The sequence below is a fragment of the Crocuta crocuta genome, unplaced genomic scaffold, assembly GCF_008692635.1.
Source record: "Crocuta crocuta isolate KB4526 unplaced genomic scaffold, BGI_CrCroc_1.0 scaffold55, whole genome shotgun sequence".
NCBI classification, from domain to species: Eukaryota; Metazoa; Chordata; class Mammalia; order Carnivora; family Hyaenidae; genus Crocuta; species Crocuta crocuta.
Window position 1 is genome coordinate 5,592,771 of NW_027530512.1, and position 16,737 is coordinate 5,609,507.

At 39.2% G+C, this 16,737-nt stretch overlaps 1 protein-coding gene across 1 annotated transcript in view; it reads right to left on the bottom strand.

The window, feature by feature from the left end:
* SYNE2 (spectrin repeat containing nuclear envelope protein 2) overlaps nt 1-16,737 on the bottom strand; it is a 336,140-nt gene that overhangs the window by 234,968 nt on the left and 84,435 nt on the right. The window contains exons 7-10 of the mRNA XM_077767198.1: nt 12,147-12,328; nt 7,937-8,133; nt 3,163-3,263; nt 619-720 (exon numbers count right to left, since the gene is read on the bottom strand). Coding sequence (XP_077623324.1) covers nt 619-720; nt 3,163-3,263; nt 7,937-8,133; nt 12,147-12,328 — 582 coding nt within the window. The remainder of the gene's footprint in view (nt 1-618; nt 721-3,162; nt 3,264-7,936; nt 8,134-12,146; nt 12,329-16,737) is intronic.

Sequence of the window (16,737 nt, forward strand, 5' to 3'; positions counted from 1 at the left end):
AAGGCGGCCACAAACAACACCTTCACGGGCCTGGCGATATTCCGATAACACCTAATTTACCAAAGTGGTGGGGCCCACAGTCCAGAAACCTTACTACTCAAAGTACCTTCAGAACCCAGCATTAGCACCGCCGTAAGCTTGCTGGAAATGCAGAATCTCAGGCCCCGCCTCAGATCTACTGAATTAGAATGTGCATTTCAGGGGCACCTTGGTGGCTCAGTCCATTAAGCATCTTCTTGACCTTAGCTCAGGTCATGATCTCATGATTCGTGAGACTGAGCCCCACATCGGGCTCCGTGCTGACAGCGCACAGACTGCTTGGGATTCTCTCCCTCTCTCTCTCTCTCTCTGTCCATCCTCTGCTCATGCCCTCTGTCTCTCCTTCTCTGCCTCCAAATAAATAAATTAAAAAAAAAAAGAATCTGAATTTTAACAAGATTCTCCAGTGAATTCACATGCACATTAAAACTTGAGAAGCACTGTCCTAGAATTTGATGCTAAAACTTGGAGTTAGTTTACCATTTATACAATGAACTCTGAAGGATTTTTTCCCCAAAAACATCCTACTCTTTCCTAAGAGTCAACTACAAATAAATTGCTGTTTCAAGTTGTACTTACATCATACTTTTTAGAGTAGGTCTCATTCTCTGACTCCTTTAGCACTTCCTGTAGTTTTTTCTCTTGTAGAGTTAACCAGACCACAGCGTCTTTCATCCTGCCCTGTAATTCACACACACACACGCATTTAACACTCTATCCTAAATAGACTTGGAGATTTTTTTTTAACAACAAAATTAACAACTTCAAACATCAGTGAAATAATGCAATCATTACACACCAATGACTCGCTGCGTTGAAGAGGAAGTTTGCTTGTTCACCTAACACCTCAAATTTTAAAATGGATTGAAACTGGCACCTGAACATAATATGCTAAAGAAACAGGGCATGCAAGCCCCTCAATTTTTTTTTTTTTGGCTTATCTACTTCCATTATTCCTCAATTCTAAAGAACATTATTCAAAACTACTTACCTATAGTAAGCATTTCAGAATACTGCTTTCTAATACATCTCAGTATGGGTTAATCAAGAGCTGCTGACACCCAAATACAGAGACATCAAAAATATCTTAGGCAGAGGTGCCTGGGGGGCTCAGTCTATTGAGTGTGTGATTTTGGCTCAGGTCATGATCTCACAGCTTGCGGGTTTGACCCCCACATCCAGCTCTGCTAACAGCTCAGAGCCTGGAGCCTGCTTTGGATTCTGTGTCTTCCTCTCTCTCTGCCCCTCCCCCACCCTCACACACTCGTGTGCATGCACTCGCTCTCTCTCTCTCTCTCAAAAAATAAATAAACATTAAAATAAGGTTTTTTTAATATCTGAAGCATTTTAAAGACCCTTAAAATAACTACTAAAGGGTTTGGTTCTGCTCTCCTATGGATATGAGCAACAATTATTTTTCCCTAGGTTCTTGCTTGCTTACATTCGAAAGCAAATTTTACTGTCAGAGGATAAAGCAAAAGATACTTCATCTTATTTCCATTCCCTTTATTTTTCATTTACTTTTTCTCTTCCTATTAAGCAGAAGTGTTTTCTATATACTTCTGAATCTGATTTTATGGACAGTTGAATTTTTCATTTTATTTTTTTAATTATTATTATTTTTTTAGTGTTTTACTTATTTCTGAGAGAGGGAGAGAGAGAGGGAGACAGTGTGAGCAGGGGAGGGTCAGAGAGAGAGGGAGACACAGAATCTGAAGCAGGCTCCAGGCTCTGAGCTGTCAGCACAGAGTCCGACGCGGGGCTTGAACCCATGAGCCGTGAGATCATCACCTGAGCCGAAGTCGGACGCTTAACTGACTGAGCCACCCAGGCGCCCCTCATTTTAGTTTTTAATAAGAAAATTAATTAGAAAAGAGTAGTTCTGCAGCAGGTCAGAAATAAGTTAACTGAATTAGAGGCCTGAGTCTCAGCTTGAGTCTCTTTTCCAGAGTCAGCAACCATCTGGCGTGGCGCCTCCAATGCCACAGTTGGAAAAACCTAGGCCCAAATTTGTCACATACAATCCGGAAATAGGACTGCCTGTAAACATTTCTGAGGAAGTAGTTTAAATAAATATTTAAATAATATTCAGGGGCACCCCAGTGGCTCAGTCAGTTAAGCATCTGACTTCGGCTCAGATCCTGATCTCACAGCTCATGGGTTCAAGCCCAGCGCCGGGCTCTGTGCTGATAGCTGAGAGCCTAGATCCTGCTTCATATTCTGTGTCTCCCTCTCTCTCTGTCCCTTCCCTATTTGTGCTCTGTCTCTCTCTCTCAAAAATAAATAAATATTAAAAAATTAAAAAAAATTTAAAAACAGTTTACTAACTTCACAGTACTCATTTATCTTCCCAGCAGCAGAATAAGGATTTACTTTCAGCTCAGTGATTCTTATGAAATCACCACCCACAATATTTTGTGTCCCTGACTAAAAGTCAAAGGAAAAAACTGACTAATCAAATGCAAGCTGACAGTAAGTCAAGAGTACCTCAACAAACAAAGATCAAAAGTAGAAAGCACTGTTTCTATTTTTATAAATTATATGATCCCAGGAGCTCCTGGGTGGCTCAGTCAGTTAAGCATTTGACTCTTGGCTCAGGTCTTGATCTCACGGTTCGTGAGATCGAGCCCTATGTCAGGCCCTGTGCTAATGGCACGGAGCCTGTTTGGGATTCTGACTCTCCCCCTCTCTCTCTACACCTCCCATGCTCTCTTGCACTTTCTCAAACCAAACAAACAAACAAACAAACAAACAAATAATATGATCCCAGATACATGTAGCTAAAGAGCAGGTTAAAACGGAAATACACTAAAACTAGATTGTGGTGATGGTTACACAAGTAGGTAAATATACCAAACACCACAAATCTACAATGAAAGAAATTGGAATACTGGTTGCCCAGGGTGGGGAGTACAGACAGAAGAGGGCACAGTGGAACATTCTGGGTAAGAGAAATGTGTTACATCATGATTGTTCCATGGGTTACATGGGGTGTATGCATTTGTCAAAACTCATAGAGCTGCACATTTAAGTTCTATGTGCAAATTATAGTTCAATTTTTAAAATGAAGCCATTAGTAGCATATGACAAAAATGAGCTTGACACATATTTCTAAGGACATACCTGAGCTTCATCTCCAGTCCCAGATGCATCCTTCGAATACTGTAGAAACTGTGCCACATAGGTCATGATCGACTTTTCATCAGGATCGACAACATCCACATCTGCAAGATGCACCATGCTATCAATTAGCAATAGATGGGATTTGCTATAATGACCACCCAAGAACGGGCCATGCCATAAGGCAGCCCTGGAATAAACCAAAGCAGTTAACCAGCCATGCACTCTCTGGTCAGTCGCCCTTGCTCCAAGCCTGTGCCCTGGCTAAGAACTTAGATCCAGAGTCAGAGATGAGTTGAATCCCGGCAGTAGTACAGGCACAGCCTCAATTTCCACCATGCACATTGTATGTAGAAGGGGAGAAGTAGTCAGGGAGAGGGGAACAGAGAAAATACAGCTTTCCTCCTTCCAGAGACACGGTACGGAAACTCCTCCAGGAGTGTAGAGTGTGGGAACACACAGCAACTGGAACCCATTCCTGTCATACGAGTCTCAGTATGTACGTGTGCAATACAGCATTTCCAAAAGTGTATGTGCAATGGGAGACTTATTTAAGACATCTGCACGATTTTATTTGTTCATTCATGGAACAAACAGAATTATGACAGCCTTCTTTGGGCCAGTCTTTGTGCTGCATTAACAAAGTCCATGGTGAAATAAATTTGGAAAATGCTGAATTTAAACAATAGTAAAACATATTATAAATTCCTTAAGCACAGAACTCCAGACATATAATAAATTAGAGAGATCACAAAATCACAAAGGGATCAAAATATGTTACAGGCAAAATGAACACATAATTTCGGGCTGTCTTTGGATACATTGCCAAAACAACTATGAAGATAATAAAAAGGAAATCATTTGTGTGGGTTTTTAAAAAATTTTTTAATGTTTATTTGTTTTTGAGAGAGAGAGACAGAGCGTGAGCAGGGGAGGGCATAGAGAGAGGGAGACACAGAATCTGAAGCAGGCTCCAGGCTCTGAGCTGTCAGCACAGAGCCCGACACAGGGCTCAACCCCATGAAATGTGATATCATGACTTGAGCCGAAGTCAGGAGCTTAACTGACTGAGCCACCCAGGCAACCTTTTTGTGTTTATTTATTAATTCAGTTAAGACAAACTCATCAAATATTTACAGAGTCAACAAATGCAGGTCACAAGCAAGATATGGAAGGCTCAATTTTTGCCCTTATTCATTCAACAGGTGGATGTGAGACACTTTAGTAGATGCTAGATGCCTAAGACATTATCTGCCCCTCAAGGAGCTTACTGTTAGGAGAAAAACAAACAGCAAACAAATATAAAACACTATGCACGCTTCAACAAATGTGTTTACTGGACCCAAGGACTATTCTAAGCAGACTGAGGGAGAATGTGAATCTACTCTACATCCAAATAATAAAATTCCATACATTAGACACATAAAAGACATCAATAAAAAGGTAGGGGTGGAGTTTCAATAAAGGAAGGATCTCTAAGAACTGAGTTATTCTTTACTGAAAAAAAAGGAAGTAAAAAAAGGTAAAAGTACATCGAGAGATACATAAAATAATTATACTGCCTTAACTAGATGTTTCTTTTTAAAAACTTCATTGTATAAAACAATTAAAAATAAATAAAAACATTATTATATATGAAGCTATGCACAGTGACTAAATGTTTTAATAAAATTTTCAAAAGATAATTCTCTTTTTCAAATATGACAACAGCATTTGGTTTGCATAAATAATGATGTGTTTCACATTTTGAGCTACTGTTTCAGCTACTAAAGTGAATTATGGACAATCATTTATACAGTGGAAATTTGGCTTTTTTATGCTGTCACATTATTTGCCTAATTACTTTCACATACTAAAACAGAAAAAATATTTTACACTAATAAAGATTTAGAGAATGACAATGTGAGAAAAGCATTAAAAAAAAAAACAAGAACAGAAATCAGACAAAGGAATAAAACAAACCATGAGGAAAAACAAAGAAAAGAAAAAAAGATAATGAAAAGCCAAAAAGGAAAGAGAAAAGACAAAGAAAGGGAGAAAAGGAAGAAAGAAAAGGGAAGCAAAAACAAATAAGGAGGTGAAAGTTAACAAGAATTATTAACAAGCAGCATGAACCTAGAGAATTGACAAACCTAATATATAAAAACATGGAACCATTAGGCTTTTTTTTTTAATTTTTAAAATGTTTTTATTTATTTCTGAGAGAGAGAGAGAGAGAGAGAGAGACAGCGTGAGCAGGGGAGGGTCAGAGAGAGAGGGAGACACAGAATCTAAAACAGGTTCCAGGCTCTGAGCTGGCTGTCAGCACAGAGGCCGACGCAGGGCTTGAACCCACGAACCGTGAGATCATGACCTGAGCCAAAGTCGGGTGCTTAACCAACTGAGCCACCCAGGCGCCCCACCACTAGGCTAACTCTTCACTTAGAAATACCACCTAATTCAACTGAGGTCCAAGAAGGCTAAGAACCAGTAGCAACTCGCATAACTAGTGCCCAGATCTGAGCTTCTAATCCCATTCTCCAGTCAAAGGAACCGGTGCTCCTTGGGGAAATAGTTGATCCCAGAATGGGGGGAGGAAACATCCAAGATGAATAAGCCTGGAGCATCTTGTAGCACCAGGAAATAAGAATGTGCTCAAAAGCAAACAAGGAAATGCCACACTGATGGGAATATGTCAAAAGGGCACAGGAGTTAGCTGAAAGAGCTCTTGATGGCTGAAACTTTGAGTTACAAAATATTTTTTCAATTTGAGCAATTAAATGAATAAAGTAGTATTAGATTACGACCCAAAGTAGAAAATGAAATGTCCAGAGCCCATATTGATATAAATAAACAGTTGGATAAATGAATAAATGGGGGAGAGGGTAGACATAGCTCCTACAGATGACTACCAAGTAATTATTATAGATAACCCGTCCTCAAGGAGAGCTAACATAACTCTCCCAAGTGTCCGCTATGCATACTGACTTCCCAAAGACAGAAACAAAAACATAGCTTCACAGGGGAGAACCCTGACAAACACTACCTCAACCAGGTCATTTTTTTAATTTAAAAAAATTAAATTTTATAAATGCACAATCAAGTAAAATATGTTAAAACAAAGGTAATAAACACTCAAAACTCACCACTTCCCAAATATTTTACTACATTTTACTGTTATCTATGCTCTTGAGGTTATTTACCTCTGTGGTACCTGCATGATAGAAAACTACATAATGGTGTGTTGGGGTTGCATGTCTTTTCCCTACTCTGTGTTCAGTGACTTCACACTGGAATCACCCATGGTGGTTGTGTTCAAAGCACACACATACACAAAAATCAGCAAATGAGGGCTTGATTTCTTGTATTGTTGATTACAGAGAAAGAGATGGAGAAAGTGTTAATAATGCATGTTAAGCTTAAAAGCGTGTCCCGTGTAGGGCTACTTGGGTGGCTCAGTCGGTAAAGCACCTGACTCTTGATTTTGGCTCAGGTCATGATCTCACCGTTCGTGAGATAGAGCCCCAAGTCGGGCTCTGCACTGACAGTGTGGAACTTGCTTGGGATTCTCTCTCTCTCCCTCTCTGCCTCTCACCTGCTTGCGTGCTCTCTCACACAATAAATAAACTCTTAAAAAAAAAAAAAGTCTGTCCTATCTAGAGCTGTTAGGTTGCACAAAAAATTGAGGAAATATTCTCCCAGTATTAGATTCAGCAAAAAAGTCATTCACATGTTGAAGAACAAGTGAAGTTCTAACAAACATCTTTATTGTCGTACTTACTCATGAACGTAAAGGCAATTATTTACCAACATTCATGTTAGAACTCCACGTGTCCAGCAATTGCGACCATAAGTTGGCTGCAGATGGATACAAGAGTTTGGTGAAATTCAACAAAAGCATTTTGGGGCTATATGGAATTTATAATCAAGTCAATCACATATTTTCCTATTATATGTAAACTGAGTGCTACACGTGCTTTATATTAGTAATATTTGTGAAAGACATGTATATGTATCCACACACTCAGGCCAACACACACATCGTCCTGGTGACCCAGTCACACATTTACCTACACACCCCTGGTTACAGCGCTGAAACTAGAATTTGTATTTCTTAATTTGTTAGTTCATTATAATCCTCACTAATCCTATACACCTCTTTTATGAACTTACTGGGATTTTTAATATGCTTTTGTACATTAAGAAACAACACAATCCACATTAGAGTGCTTTTCCTAAGAATTAAATCATCCTAATCTTAATTTTATGAAGTTAACATAATCATCTCTTTGAATATAACCCATAGTTAGGATTCTGCTGTTGTTAACCATACCACACAGCGTATTGAGCATAATCACGGCCAACCTGAGCCAGCCATAGAAGGAGTAACAAACAAACAAACAAAGAGTTTAAGTCTTCAAAGAAATTCAGCTCTATGTATGGGGAAAGAGTGGAGAGCAAGAAATACGTTAACTCAAAGAAAGGTTTTACTAGAGAGATTTTAGAACAGAATAACAGAATCAAGGGAACACAATAAGAAACGCAATGAAAGAAAATCAAGACAAAGACTCAAACTATTCCCAATAACAGCACCGCTTGCTTTCCGCTGTGGTGTCATCCCTTCAAGTACTGAAGTTAACGAATTGGTAGGAATTCCTAGTGTCATGACATTTAATAAAGAGTTGAAGTTATTAAACCCTCCAGGGTGATAACACCGTTATGTTTATTTATGTAGAGATACTATTTCCCAGCCAACTTCACACCGGACAGTGTTTTAAAAAGAAAGAAGCTTCTTTACCTTCTGGTTCTAGCAATTTGGGAATTTTAAATTCCCGTTCAGCAATTCCAAAGGCCTCTCTCAGATTGTCTTTGTTGGATCTGTGCTTCACTGTTTTCATGTCAATCAGGTCTGGTCGCAAGGCATGAATGACAGCCAGAAAAGCCATCCCATTTCTCCAGCTTGACTTAAAATCTGTCACATTGACAGATTCACACCTATTGCAAAAGGACAAAAACATGAACAACACTATTTCAAAGGATATGTCAAAACACATCCCCCATATTCAATAGTAGTTAAAACAGATTTCAACTGTTCAAATAAATCAAATAAATCACATATTCTAGGAAAATATCTTATTTTAACCTTGTGGCCAGATTAAAGTAAAATGCCAGGTTTTATGAGGCTCTTGATACCATAGAACATTCGTTCTCAAAGTGCAGCCCCTGGACCAGCAGCGTCAGCCTCACCTGGGCTGCAAGTGAAAGAAATACAAACTCTCAGTCGGACCCAACCCCAAACCTACTGCATTAAACTCTGCAGGCAGATCTGAAATCTGTGTCTTCAAAAGCCCTGCAAGCGACAATAGTCACTCACTCAACTTTAATACTCTTCATTCAGGAATCTGTTGGCTCAACACTGACTTTAGATCTCTCCATGCAATTACGTTCCTTTCACTAGAGGAAACAATTTCTTTTCTCATCAGAACAAAGTATATAATATATTGTGTCGCTTCAATGGTCAGTAGCTTATCACTCCTTTGCTTAAAACTAGTCATCACAGATGAATGGATAAACAAAATGTGATGTACAGATAAAGTAGAATATTATTCGGCCCTAAAAAGGAAGGACATTCTGTCACATCTTACAACACAGAAGAACCTTGAAGATATTATGCAGAATGAAAGAAACCAGTCACAAGAGAGCAAATCCTATATGTTTCCACCCATTTAAGGCATCTAGAGTAGTGAAATTCATGGATAAAGAAAAGTAGACCACCAGCTACAGGAGGGAAGGATGGGAGAGAGTTTTAGTTTTATACGGTGAGAAAAATTCTGGAGATGGATGGTGGTGATGGTTACATAACAATATGAATGTACGTAATGCCACTGAGCTGTACACTTAAAAATGTTAAAATGGTAAATTTTATGTTATGTATATTTTACTACAATAAAAAAAGCATTTAAAAAAACAACAACAACCCTGTCAGGGCACCTGGGGGGCTCAGTCGGTTAAGCATCCAACTCTTGATTTCAGCTCAGGTTGGGATCTCACCATCATCAGATTTAACCCTGAGTTGGGCTCCACATTGGGCATGCTTACAATTCTCTCTCTCTCTCCCCCTCCCTCTCTGCTCCTCTCCCACCTGTGCTCTCTCTCTCTCTCTCTCTCTCTCACACACACACACACACACACACACACACACACACACACACCCCTGTCATAGCTTATCAGAATAACATCTCTCAGTCTGGCCCACAAGGCCTCACACGATTTGGGCCCCTGCCTACCTCTTCCACCCTTGCTTCCCTCTCTTGAAACGTCACAGCCACCTTGGCTTCTTTCCTTTCTCAACACCATGCTCTTTCTTTACATTTTATTTTAGAGAGAGAGTGCAAGCAGGGGTGAGGGACAGAGGGAGAGAGAGAATATAGAGCAGGCTCCATGCCCTGTGAGGAGCCGGACATGGGACTCAGGGGACTCCATCCCACCAATCTTGGGGTCATGACCTGAACCAAAAGCAAGAGTCGGACGATTAACCAACTGAGACACCCAGTACCCTCCATGCTTTTTTTAATCCTTCTGCGGGGTGCTCTTTCTCCCAGATCTTTATACACCTGAAGCCTTCTTCTTCAATCCTCACTCAAAGGTCTCCTCCTCATAAAGGGGATCCATGATCGCCTCAGATAAAACCACCGTTCCACCTCCGACATTCCCGATCGTCGTAAGTCCTTCCTCACCTTCCTACCAACTGTAGTTAGGACACTGATTGGTCTGCTGGAGGCCAAGCCCCTGGAAAGCAAGGGCATGTCCTTCTTGTCTGCTACAGTAGACTCATCCCCAAATCGTATCTGGCATATAAATGTGCTTAATATGTAGATTTCAAATCATTCCATCAATCACGATTCTGTATTTGACAAGGGATCAGTGAAGATTCTTTAAGAGTATAGTTGCCTATGTGGGAAATACTCCAGAACAACTGTATTTTCCTTTAGTATCTCACAAAAAACCCCAGAAGAAATTCAATAGACTCATTGAAGGTACAGATCAAATGATAAAAACCACTTGAGAAATAGTCAACTTCAGATGGCCTGAGCTTTCCTGAATCTCTTAGGAAAAAATGCCTGAACTATGACTGTGATAAACTACATGGTATTCAGTGACTTTTGTCTTGTTTAACAAATATTTATGTGGTCTATACTTTGTTCAGAAACTGTTCTAAATACTTTTTTAAAAATGATTCTTATAATACACATAATAACGTTACGAAGTGTTAGTATTATTCACAGTTCTATGATTGAGGAAACACAAACACAGAGAGATTAAGTATCTCAAGTCACCAGTTAGAAAGTGCTGGGGGCCAAGACTCAAACCCAGGATCTCGACGTCAGAACCCTAAGCAAAACTGGCTAAAGGGATGGCTGGGGCTGAGGGCAGGGCACAGTGGGGATCAGAACCAGCTAAGCGCTGACTGGCAGACACAGCCCTTACTAAAGCCTCAGGCTGTAAGGTCGGCTCTGCACTGAGGAGAGACACCAATCCCACAAGGAACATGCTGCTGCCAGCTGTTAGAGACGGTGGGTTAGGGCTCCAGAGTGACTGGCAGGATCTCAGCTCATTTAGAAGTTGCAAACTTGGTCCTTGATTCATCTCCTTCAGAAATAAGAAAACACAGGGGCGCCTGGGTGGCTCAGTCGGTTGGGCATCCAGCTTTGCTCAGGTCATGATCTCGCGGCTCATGGGTTCGAGCCCCGCGTCGGGCTCTGTGCTGACTGCCAGCTCAGAGCCTGGAGCCTGTTTCAGTCTGTGACTCCCTCTCTCTCTGACCCTCCCCTGCTCATTCTGTCTCTCTCTCTCTCTCTCTCTCTCTCCTAGAAATAAATAAAACATTAAAAATTAAAAAAAAAAAAGAATGATATACTACATCTTGGTAAGTTTAGCACAGCTCATAGTTAAAAAGTAAGGAAAGACACGGGGAAAAGATAAACTGTGGTAAAATACTTGAACTTTGAAATCGTTTGAAATTTCCTTACAGATAAATGAAACAAGTCTGAATATGATTTGATAATGCTCTTCACACATGCTATTATTTTGGAATAAACAATGTAGAAAACAGAAGTAAAACCATCTCTAGAAGATTCAAGAAAAAGTCCATTTGCTATTTGTAAAACTTTCTAAGGTCTGTATGTCTTTTTGTCCCTCACAAAATATAGAGGATGCATGACCACTAAAGGAAGGTAAGGCTGGAGGCAGAAGTTAACATCCTAGCCTTTTACAGGGAAGAAGTTACTTAGAAACCCACCATTTGTGAGGCCTTAGCGACACAGTTATGCCTCTATTTATGCAGACAATGCTATGATGGGACAAGAAAGGCCTTTTGAACTCCACAGCTCATCTCGTGGGGAGTTCTGCATCCTAACTCCGTATTTTCCCTAAGTCCCATCCCAGCAAGTGTTTAAAATGAAAATGTCTGCCAAGAGCTAAAAAAAACTTTTTCTTTGTAAAACAGAACTTCTGAATATTAACTTCCTATCATCATCCCCACTTAAAAAAAACCAAAAACCTCCCATTTTCTGGCTTCTGTTCCCTAACTAAGCTACGAATTTCTAAACAATGGGGACTGTGGTGTTTTAATGTAGTCCTATACAATTCGAAGAGATAATTCTATGTGTTGATTACTTATTCCTTCATTTGTTCATTCATTCGTTCAGTACACATTTATGGAGTGCCTACCATGAACTTACATTATGCTAACTTCTGGGGATACACAGTCAATAAAAATATAGTCCTGACTTTTAAAGAGCTCCTAGTGTGGCTGAGTTCATGAACCTCTATATTTGTAAGATTCACTCCGAGAGAAAGGAGGATAGTAGCATTTTCCTTTTAGGAGAGGGAAGTGTTCAGATGTGTGTTATACCCAGTTAGCCTTATTTTCAGACCCAGAGTCAGTAAGGTTGTATTAGTGGGTAAAGCCACCCTATGTATCTCTGTGGTCAGAGCAAACTACTTACAGGGCACACTGCTCCTGAGCCCACAAGAGAAGAGCCTTCTTTGCAGACATCTGCCATCTTTCTTGGGCTTTGGAGCATTTCTTAGCTGGAGGACTTGAGGTAGGAGATGAGTCAGCCACACTCACACTGTCCAGGGAAGGCTGATGGTAATTGCAAGAAAGAGTCCGGGCAAGCTCTTCGATCTAAGCAGCACATAATAACAGTCAACACATACAAATCATTAAGTTAGCAGCATTGAGGCAAAACCTTTAGCCAAAACAAGACCTAAAAAGTATATGTAACAGTGAGAGTCTACTCATGGTGGAATAAGCACTAGACAAATCCTTGAACAACAGCATTTGGAATGTGGGGCTACACTTAGCCTTTCTTTCAGCGGGCTTGCGTCACTCCTGCTTCCATTCCACCTTGAGGGCAAGCATCTATTCATCCCATCCCCCTGATGTGCTTACAAAGTACTTGCTCAGCGCTTACAGAGTGCGTGCTCAATTCCTGTCACTCTACTGAATTGACCTACGTTGGAATCCTAGTCTAGAATGTCTTCCAAGAGACTGGGCCAATTAGAATGCATCTTTGAATACAAACCAATAGGAAACAAAAACACATGCAGAAAAAATAGTCAAATATATAAGAGGTAAGCCCTCAGGGGTTCCTGGGGGGCTTAGTCGGTTGAGCGTCTGACTTCAGCTTGGGTTATGATTTCACAGTCCATGGGTTCGAGCCCTGCATTGGGCTCTGTGCTGAGAGCTCAGAGCCTGGAGCCTGCTTCAGATTCTGTGTCTCCCTCTCTCTCTGCCCCTCCCCTGCTCACTCTGTCTCTCTCTCATAATAAACACATAAAAAATTTTGTTTAAAAAGAGATAAGTCCAGGGGCGGCTGGGTGGCTCAGTCAGTTAAGCATCTGACTTCGGCTCAGGTCATGATCTCACGGTTCATGGGTTCGAGCCCCACATCGGGCTCTGTGCTGACAGCTAGCTCAGAGCCTGCAGCCTGCTTCTAATTCTCTGTCTTCCTCTCTCTGACCCTCCCCTGCTCATGCTGTCTCTCTTTCTCTCTCAGAAATAAATAAAACATTAAAAAAACATAAAAGGAGGTAAGTCCTCAAAAAGAAAAAAATTTCCATCCAGTATGTAAAAAAAATAACCCCATTAGTCATTTAAGAAAGCTAAATGTATGCAAGAGCACAGTTCCTTCATTTATAACACAGGCAAAAAATTTTAAAAGACAGCATCTAGTTATGTTATCACCTAGTGAGAATATGAGAAACTGGATTTTTACATATTGCTGGTAAACACAAAAATTGGTCCAGGTTTTTTGGAGGCAGTCAGACAACACCTATGGAAAACTTTAAAAGACAAATCTACAAACATAGTAACAAGTATTATTGAGAGAAGTACACATACTAATACTTAATAATAATAGATTATTAATAATTAATAGATTCACCAGGCAACCAGTAACAGTAGATGTGACCAACACAATTAATAAACTTGATCTGATTGGCATACTCCATTGTACCTAAAATGGCAGAATCAACATTCTTTTCAAATTCATATAAAGTATTTACTAAAATTGACTATGCTGAGTCTTAAAGCAATCTTCAGCATTTTTTGAAGAACTGAAATCATTAAGATGATACTCTCTGACCACACTGAAATTAAGCTAGAAATCAGTAACAAAGATACAACAAACAAAATCCCCAAACATTTGGATATTAAGCAATAGAATGTTATAGAACCCATAGGGCAAATAAGAAATCATAGTGAAAATGAAATATCTTGAACAGAGTGAAAATAAAAATATCGGCTTCATGGACTAAACAATGCAATATTTTAACAATGCCAACTTTTTTCATCTTACGCATTCAACAAAATCCTCATTAAAATTTCAACAGATTGTATGTATGTAAATTAACAAGTTATTTATAAAACTCATATGAATATCAAATCAATATGTTGTGTACCTTACACTTACACAATGGTAAATGCCAATTACATCTCAATTAAAAAAATTATATGAAAATGCAAAGAGCAAAGAATAACCAAGATAATCCTAAAGAACAAGTTGGACACTATCATATATCAAGACTTTCTCTAGAACTATAGAAATTGATATCGTATAGTACTGGTGCCATGATAAATAGAACAGAACTTGATGGAGCCAGACACATATGGTTCCTTGGATTTTAACGTTACTGATGCTATAGTACAGTAGGAAAATGATGGTCTTCTCAATACATGATGTTGGGTCACCTGGATAGCCATATGGGAAAAAAAATTATCTTGATTGCTTTAACCTAACATGCTCACAAAAATTCAGCTCTGTACCTCTAATTTTACATTTTACTCTAAATGTAAAATATGAAACGAGCTTTCAGAACTGTGCTGTCCAACATGATAGTCACTAGCCACATGTGGCTATTTAACTTTAATTAATTAATTTCATTTAATTTCAATGAAATAAAATTTAAAATTTAGTTCCTCACTCATACTAGCCACATTTCAAGTGTTCAAATGCCACAAGAGACCAGTAGCTACTGTTTTGTATAGCGCAGTTACAGATCATTTCCATCACTGCAGAAAGTCCTATTGGACAGAACTATTCAAGAAAAGAGTGTAAGAAAATATCTCCATGATGTTGGCAAAGGAAAAGATTTCTTTATAGGACATAAAAGTACTAGCCACCAAAGAAGGAAGTTGATTAATTTGAACTACATTAAAATCATGGCTGTCTATTCATTAAATGATTGAGAAGGCAAGCCACAGAATCATAGAAGATACATGCAATTTATATACACTCAACAAAGGACTTATATCCAGATCCAGATATAGATACATAGATACAGATAGATATAGATATAGACATACACTTATTTTTGAGGAGCAGAGTGGGAGCAGGTGAAGGGGCAGAGAGAAGGAGACATAGAACCTGAAACAGGCTCTAGGCTCTGAGCTGTCAGCGCAGAGACAGACACAGGGCTTGAACCCACAAACTATGAGATTATGACCTAAGCCAAAGACAGACACTTAACTGACTGAACCACCCGGGCACCCCAGAATACGTATTAAAATTTCTATAAATCATTACATGCAATAGCAGAGCTAAAATTTAAAATTTTTATTTAAAAAACTTTTTAGGGGCGCCTGGGTGGCTTAGTCGGTTAAGTGTCCAACTTTCGCTTAGGTCGTGATCTCACGGTTCGTGGGTTCAAGCCCCGCATCGGGCTCTATGCTGACAGCCAGCTCAGAGCCTAGAGCCTATTTCAGAGTCTGTGTCTCCCTCTCTCTCTAACCCTCCCCTGCTCAGGCTGTCTCTCTCTCTCTCTCTCAAAAATAAATAAAACATTAAAAAAATTTAAAAAAAAATAAAATAAAATAAAAAATTTTTTAAATCCTCCAGTACTTGTGAGGATTGGAGAGAGAATTCCCAAACTCTGGTAACAGTGTAAATCAGAGCAACCATTTTGAAAAACTAATTGGCACTACTTACCAAAGCTAAAGGTCACATGCCTTATGACCTAGTAATTCCATTCTTAGATATGTATACAAGAGAAATGAGGGCTTGTACCACCAGAGGCAAATATACAAGAATGTGCCTAGCAGCTTTATTCATAACAGCTGAAAACTGGCAACGAAAAAAATGCCCATCAACAGTGGAATGGTAAATAAGCTCTGGCATATTCATGCAGTGGTATATTTACGCATGACAAGGAAAAAGAAGGGAATCCAGTCAATGATGTTATAACAGTGACGTAACAAGACAGATGGTTGCTACACTTGTGGTGAACACAGCATAATGTATAAATTTGTCAAATCACAAAGTTATACACCTGAAACTATGATAACTAAGTCAACGATACTCAAAAAAAAAAAAAAAAAGGACCTACCAATGCAATGCACACTTCAACAAGCTGAAACTCATAAATGATGTTAAGTGAAATAAATCTAACACAAAAGAGTATGTAGCATATGTAGTAAGTCAGTTCAGTTATAATTCCTTCATATGGAGGTAAAAACGCTAAGCTAAACAACGCTAGAGATCAAAGTGGTGGTTTCTTCAGGGAAGAGCGGGTAAGGACTGGGAGAAATACGTGGGAACTCTGGGATTCAGGCATCGTTTTCTATTTTTATCTTGGGTGATGGTTACACCAATGTATTTAATTTACAAGAATACATCAAGCTCTAAACTTAAGAGCTCTGCATTTTTCTCTACGTATGTTATACTTCAACAAAAGTTTATTTACATCAGTAAAACAAAGCCCAAAAAAAGCAAAACTTAAGGCCTAACAATTTCATTTCTAAGAATTTGGCTCATGGAAATAATGAAGATGGTATGCAAAAGTTTTATGAGTAGTCTTTTTAGAATTGCTTATAATCATAAAACCATGAGCATTCTGACTGTCCACTAATAAAATATAGCCCTTTACAAGAGAACACCATGCCACCATTAAAACCTATCTATAAATTCAGAAAGATGTTCATGAGAACAGGTTGAAAAGTTTGGATAGCATGACCATTCTGTTTAAGATACACATATATAAACAAATATATATGTTCATTCCTGCTACATGTATCATGGAGACCATATAGCAAAT